This window comes from Lathyrus oleraceus, chromosome 2 (assembly GCF_024323335.1).
Source record: "Lathyrus oleraceus cultivar Zhongwan6 chromosome 2, CAAS_Psat_ZW6_1.0, whole genome shotgun sequence".
NCBI classification, from domain to species: Eukaryota; Viridiplantae; Streptophyta; class Magnoliopsida; order Fabales; family Fabaceae; genus Lathyrus; species Lathyrus oleraceus.
Genome location: NC_066580.1, coordinates 339655738 through 339663786, shown reverse-complemented (window position 1 = coordinate 339663786; position 8049 = coordinate 339655738). Strand labels below are relative to the sequence as shown.

Genomic DNA, 8049 nt, shown 5'->3' with positions numbered 1-8049 from the left:
GAAAAAAGAAGAAGAAACTTTTGGCCCCTTATATTAAACACAAAATTTAGTTTAGTCTTTGAGAAAAAATACTTTTACTTTCTATAAAAATCGATCATATTTTTTTATCGATGTTTGAAATGATTTTCCCTAAACTTGAACGGCTTGTCAGAAACAACAAACTCAGAAATATTACTAATTTTGAAAAATTGTCATTGAAGAAATTATCAGGTTGAGTCACGAATTATATCGCTCTCTATAAGACGTTTTACTACACTGTTTAAATTTCTACAAAACAGTCACTCAACCACGACACCTCAAGAATAAAACAACCAAGTTATATACTATACGATTACTATTTGCATGGTAAGTAATAAGTCTAGAATTATTGGCGAAAAACCATCTCGAATGGGAAAAAACATGGGGAAATCGAGCAGATCCGGGCCAAAGCTAGCCGTTATGGCACTTACTCAGTAAGAAAAAATGGTGCATCCCCACCCTTTCACAAAATTGTGCACCCCTTGGGGCACATCCTAAGAGACCAATCTTCCATATATAAACACTATTAAAGTGTGCTATCCCTCCAATGTGGGATTATAATGAACTTTTTTCAAATTCACCTCTACTCACACTAGCTCTTACTTGTGCTAATATATTGCCAACTTAATATCAATAATTATTTCCAATTCTCCACTAGATCTTTAATTTATAACAATCCCTCACTTGAATTTAAAAAATTGATTTTAAAAATAATATCTAACTTTTCTAAGAACGTGCATATACAAAATGTGTATACAACTTGAACCTTTGGGTAGCAAGTAAGATTCTGATTCAACAAGAATGACATAATTGTATTCAACTCTATCTCAAATATCAAACTCGCACACAACCTTTTTTTAGGTGTATTCTAATAAGTATGTGCTTCAATGGACATGCACGTCTATCTCAATTTAGTGAAGACTCAAATAATTTTGCCTCAAAATTCCATAGGAACCGACATAAGTTTACCTATTTCCCCCCTCATTTTGGGGTAATTCCACCATCTATACATTATAGTATCTATTATTTTATCATCTATGTTTGTATTATTTAGTTTCCCCCTCAAAGCTAATCTCATTCTATATTTTGATATTTCGTGTATGGTTTCTGCAACAACGTTTTTGAGCAAACAAGCTCTCCATCTTTTTCCCTTGCCATGTCGCATGATCTACTTCAGCTCATCATGCCACTCATGCGGGTTGTGCTTGACCTACATCCAATCCATCACTTTCTCCCAGATTTTCTTCAGCTTTATACAACCAAAAAAGAAGTGTTGTATTGACTCTGGTTGAGTACAAAAGTAGCACTTTTAATCACCTATCATTCCATACTTGTACAATCTTGTCTTTGTCGCAGGCCTGTCAATTTAGGTGTATTCTAATAAAACTTTTTTTAGGTGTATTCTAATAAGTATGTGCTTCAATGGACATGCACGTCTATCTCAATTTAGTGAAGACTCAAATAATTTTTCCTCAAAATTCCATAGGAACCGACATAAGTTCCACAATCACATAAGTGAGTCTATCAAGAATAAACTTGTAGCTAGTTACTCCATCATACAAAGTATAGATCTCATTAGGATTCATATTCTCATTATCACCTCATATTACTCACAACTTGTTATTACCCTTTTAACCTATTTATTGGGATCTCCAGTCTATTAGGTTAGGTTACCATCATGGGGAAATCATTTCTCTATAGGCATTAATTTCATTTTCTTGGATGTGTTATTGACTTTCTCTCTAGTTAATTCTTTCGTCAAAAGATCTACTAAACTTTTATTAGTGTATACATGATTCACGCTTACAACTCCTTTAGAGATACATTGTTTAACAGTACTGTGCTTCCTTCTTATTTGACGCCTCTTACCATTACTCCCTCCATTTTTTATAAGTCACTTTGAAGAAAACATTTGTACCAAAATATCAGTCGTTTTGCAATATTAATGAATCACTAATGTTACTTTTCTATTATATCCTTAAGCATTTATTATCATCTCTTCTTTCAATTATTTAAATTTATCTTTTCCATACAATTAATAAAGGACAATATTGTAAAATCCTTCATAATTTCTCTTTCCCATACAACAATGATTATTTTTTTAATACGCGTGAAAACTAAAAAATGACTTCTAAAAAAACGGAGATAGTATAATAATGGTTCTCAATTTGTTCAATAGCCCTGGTACTATCGCAATAGATCAACACAACTGACATAGATTTTTTCCATTAAGGGATCTCAACTAGCAAGCATTTTAACCAGTTTTCTTCTTAACTAGCAGTTCCTAATGCTATTATTTCAAAATCCATCGTTGAATGAGCCAAAATAGTCTGTTTATTTAATTTCCAAGATACAACTCCTCCAGTTATACTCAATATATAACCACTTGTTGCTTTGGAATCATCTAATAAAGTGTTCCAATCCGCCTCATTATATCCTTCAAGTACAACAAAAAATATTTGATATTGTAAATCGAGGTTCATGGTCCTCTTAAGGTATTATATGACTCTATCAATGGCTTAACAATGCCCATTTATCAGAATACTTGTGAACCTGCACAACAATCCTACGACATATGAAATGACGGGTCTTCTACAATCAATGACAATACCTAAGACTGACATTGATGCTCGCATACTCATTTTTCTAACACTACCACCAATGTTTTTAAACAGTTTTGCACTTGGATCATATGGTGTGCAAGCAAGTTTACATGTAAAGTAGTTATATTTCTTTAAAATCTTCTCCATATAATGAGACTGATCCAAAGAAATTCCTTTATTTAGATCTAGTGATCTTGATACCAAGAACCACGCACGCATCTTCGAGATCTTCCATATCAAAGTTGTTACAAAACAATGATTTTACATCATTAACTACATGAAAGTTTGATCCAAATATGAGTAAGTCATCTACATATAGACATATATTTTTTGGTCTGGCACTATCCTACTAATTGGATATTAATAAATTGGTGGAGCTTGTTAGGAAAACCAAAATTTACAAACAAGAGACTTATTAGAAATTGGTGGAGCTTGTACTATGATGATTTGGCATTAAAAATGATTACTGTAGTACCATTTTATGAATGAATATTATTTGGATAATTACTTTTTATAAAAAGAAAAAGAAAGTGAATTAATATAATATCAATATTTTATGATGAATATGACCCCAACATTTCCTCAAAGACGTACAATTAAAAGAAAATAACAATTTGATGAGAATTTGAATATCCCAACAATCGAGATATCAGAAGAAGAATCTTTCATGATTACTTATTTTTTTTACCTTGTTGATCAAGCTGTTGTTTCTCTTAATAAGAGATTTGAGCAATACCAAGAGTATGGAAGTATTTTTGATTTCTTGTTTACTTCTCACAAGTTACAATCATTGCACGATGCAACTTTGAAGTCTTATTGTAGTAACTTTGAACATGTAGTGAAACATAATGAACAATCTGATATTGATGGGAATGCATTTTTTGCAGAGTTGAAGTTACTAAGAGAAATGTTGTTTGAAGAAACCATAAGACCTATCGATATATTATTATTTTTCTAAGACTTGAATTTTCTTCCTAATACAGTTATTACATATATAATTTTATTGACTATTCTTGTGACAGTTGCTTCTATAAAAATAAGTTTTTCAAAATTGAAGTTGTTAAAGACTTACTTTCAGTATACCATGTCACAAGAAAGGCTTAATTGATTGACATTAATAGCAGTTGAAAATGACATTTTGGAGACAATAAAATCTGAACACTTAGTTAACGAATTTGCTTCAAAAAGTGTTCGTAGGAAGGCTATTTTTAAGTAGTTAGGTACTTTAAGTTGTATGAAATGATGTTTATAGTTTAAACAATACTCTGCGCTATTTGATACTTCATTTGGTTAATATATAGTTGTATTTGTTCATTGTCATTTTTAATTATTAAAATTATATATTTCCTAATTTAGACCCATTTTAAAATTAGAACAGGCTTTCGAATTGATTGGATTGACCCTGATTCGACCCACAATATTAAAGTCAACTCAGTCAAACTAGGTTCAACCCCGATATAAGGGAAGAATAACCGCTAAAAGATTGTGAATATTCCTGTATTTCTTCCTTAAGCATCTTACCTCTATGAGTCATGCTTGAGGGATTGTGTACTTCCCAGGTATACCATTAGGACAAACTTAAGACCCAGGCATCAGGAACCCACCCGAGTATCTTGAAACCCACTCAACGTATGAGGACTAAGTTAGGTCAACTAACAAGCCAAGTCAATCGGGACGATCCTAAACCAACAAAAATGGTAATCAATTTTAATTAGTGTAAGTCCGTCACACTAAAGTTAATCTATACTTGGGATCCCAGCCATATATTTAGTGTAAGCCCGTCACGCTAAAGATAAGTTTTAGAAGGACGATAGGCCAATTTTTTTCCTTAAACATCTCGCCCTTATATGTCCCATGTTTGGGGATTGTGTACATCTCAGATAAAATTAAGATAAAATTAACAGGTCAAACTAATTATTAAGCTGGAAAGTAATAAGATGGTGAGATCAAGACTTTTCTCCCTCAAGCATTTCGCCTCTACGAGTCTCATGCCTAGGGATTGTGTACATATCCATAAACTTGAGTCAATCTATACTCGGATTTAGGAGAGCCTGTTTAATCTCGCAAACAAAGCAATTAAGTCATATTAATGGTCATAATAGATAAAGATATGAGACTTAAATCTCAATAAATGATCTCATACAATCTTAAGAAGGTATTATAAAAACCAGACATTAACAAGCATAAGGGGACTGACAATTCATACCCAAGTTTTCTATAGAAGGTAATCATTGACCCTCCCTAATGAGGTCAATAGTGAGCCTCAACTGGTATACTATAGTGAGATACAATGATTTACTTTTACACTTACAATACAAAATAACATCAACAAAATATTTTTAAAAGCAATCATTCCCATTTACTCCTAATTTGATGAGAGTGTCTATAATCATAAGTTAGTACCAATCTTCTATCCATTCTCCTCAAAGAAAAACTTTCAACCAAAACATAACAACTAAATTTATTCCAATTATTTGTTCCACCAAACTCTTCAAACTTTGTTACTTTCACTTGTCTTTCCTTCCCAGCAATCCATCCAAATCTCTCTTGTTCCCATTTCATTCCTTCAACAACTTCTAAACTCAATCCAACACTTATTATCTCTTCTCCCATTTCTTCAACACTCTTAAACCATAATACTCCACCAACCAAATTATTTTCATCCCAAACAGCATCTTTTCCTGCAACCTTAGCAACTTCTGTTTGAATATTAACATCTACAAGCACACCACCTTCTCCACTATTTTCCTTTGAAAATATCTTCTCCCATCTTTGCTCAAGTGTTAGCTCATAGAATACCGACATCTTCATCTGCTCCTTTAATCTCATTCCTTCCTTCACAAACATAAAAGGACAATACCACTTTCCAACAACAACAGATTCAGAACGATCATTAGACAACGGAAAGTTGAAATTCGGTAGCTTGGAACGCAAGGAATCATTTGAGCCTAAAGCTTGACCTAAACGATAATTATCGGGAGTGCTAGCATGAAGTGTCCACCCTTTTTCCCTTAATAAACCAGGAGGAATTCCATCAGAGGCCACCGATTTTGCACGAAAACCATAACCCTTCTTGATTATTTCAACCTGTTGGTAATCATCGAAGGGCTCCAAAGGTCTTGGTTTAACATCACGGACAAAATTGCAGCATAAACATGTGGCCATGTCCTCTTCCTTTGAACTTGTGCTAGCTTGCCTGAAACCAATTCAAATATCAAAATTATTTTTCCAACAACAGTTACTACCAATGAAAACATATCATATACAAAAGTACCCTTGATTCTTTCCCTTCCTTTTTATAACATAGTATCGATTTGAAGACAGTGGTTGATTCAACACTGGAATGAACATAGCTTTTTCTGTATCAGTGTCTTCTCCTACTGAATACTCGATGGTTAAGTTTTTGTTCTGAGGGATAGGAAAATCCTTGATTCTATTGCTCTTGCATAATCCAAAACAAGAGTAGGTTTGAGCTTCTTCATCAAATATCACAAGATAACCTGAATTTGGACCTGACGGTGGTGGATCTGAAAGTGCACTTGGATTTTTTTTGTACATGGAGAGAAGTCTTGTTGCATACATTTTTTGTAAATTAAACTATAATCTTGAAGATTAATCATGTATGCTTATCCTTTAAATACTTGATATTTCTTGTCCATTATGTCAATTTTAATACAGATAACTTTCAATTATCAGACATAGACGAATTGATGATAAACCGCGTTTGAATATTCAAAATTAGGTGACGTCTTCTATTCATATAGGTACATGTCGTTGTGGCCTAATGAAATATTTTTATATAGTATTTGGTTAGTTCAATAGAATTTTCTAACAAAATTTAGTTGACTTGTATGAAAATAGAAACTTTTGGGTCAAATTGTTCTTTCACCTTATAGATTAATTTTTGGGGTTGGATTTTTCCTTTGGAATTTAAGCTCCTTAACATTTTGTTGATTGAAGGATTCTAATCAATTAAAATAAGACATAGTAAAGAATCACCATGTAAATTTTTTTTACATGCTCCGTGGAGTGAAATGTGTCGGTAATATCTATACTTATTGTGGTAACTTTGCTCCAAAACTTGTAAAGGAAATTTCTGAAAATTTTGCATGTTTCAGGAATGCAGTGCGTCCCGGAGGATGGCTTTGTGATTTTTTTCAAATGTATTAAGTTTTAATAAAAGTATTTTTTTTTGGTCTTTATTGGGTATGAAATTGAGAGAGGTGAAATATTAGTGAAAAAAATTAGAGAGGAAATGAGAGAGATTCTTAGATTTTATTGTTCTAAGAATTAGAAGATATTTGAGGTACTGTTCTTAAAATCTTTGATTTGGTTCATGAGCTCTGCTAAGAAAAGCTCCAGTTTAGTTTTTGAGATTAGTTAGTTAAAATCTTCATTTGGTTCCTTAGTTCAATATGGTGTAAAAGTTCTGTTTGGTTTTAAGATTAGCCTAGTGTAAAATCTTGTGTTTGTTTAGGGAATTATCAGTGTAAAATCTCATGCTTAGTTGTAAGAAGGTTTGTGGGTATAACTTGTGAAAAGCTAACATCTGATTATAATGAAAACTCTCAAGAGAAATTTCACGGGGACAAGAGAAGGCCAAATTGTTAGATTGAACCTGTATAAATCTCTGATACATTTCTCTCTTCCCTTTTCTCTTTATATTTCCGCTCTTTATTTCTTTCTTTGTGTTGTCTTCTCTCTCCGGATAATTTCACAACTTATTCTCTATTTGGTTTATAAAATTAACTTAAACTTTTTATAAATTAAGTATTTTTTTATTGGACATCGTTTTTAAACCTCCACAATTCCCCCTCCTCCTGTCCCTCTTGTATTTATAATCACTTGTCCAACAAATATGAAAAGGAAGTCGAGGCGTCTGTTTCTAGTTCTATTGAGGGGTAATCTACATTGGCTCCAAACTATCAATTGGAACGTGGAAGGGTAAATAGGGAAATTATACCAAATCGTAGGAACAATTATGTTGATCTTATTTGTTATTATTTAAATGTGGCCGGAGGGTCACAAGACTCTGAACCAAAGACTTTCGGGGGAAAATTCGTAGGCAAACATAGTAAAATATTATTGAAGGCGATGAATGACGGGATGCATTTCCTGGTGAATAATCTTACGAGGGAGCTTGTGATACTAAATAAGAAATAAAGGGTGGTTGGATTAAAGTGGATATTCAGGAATAAGAAAGGTATTATAGGGATTGAAAAACTAAGGTTTAAGGCATGACTTGTAGCGAAAAGGTTTACTCAGGTGGAGGAGATTGCTTACACTGAGATCTTCTCACGTGTTGTAAAACATTTTTATAAAGGTACTTAAGGAAATAATTTAATCTCGATTTGGAATGGATGGACATCAAAACAACTTTCTTATAGGGTGACCTTGAAGAGACAATCTATATGGAGCAACCTGAAAA

The 8049-nt window shown here is 32.8% G+C and overlaps 1 protein-coding gene across 1 annotated transcript; it reads right to left on the bottom strand.

The window, feature by feature from the left end:
• Positions 1-4702: 4702 nt before the first annotated feature.
• LOC127119409 (uncharacterized) lies at positions 4703-6309 on the bottom strand. The gene is made up of 2 exons (XM_051049642.1): positions 5896-6309; positions 4703-5817 (listed from the first exon to the last, which is right to left on the bottom strand). Exons 1-2 carry the CDS (start codon positions 6201-6203, stop codon positions 4971-4973), a joined length of 1155 nt encoding a protein of 384 aa, XP_050905599.1. The 5' UTR covers positions 6204-6309; the 3' UTR covers positions 4703-4970.
• Positions 6310-8049: the final 1740 nt, after the last annotated feature.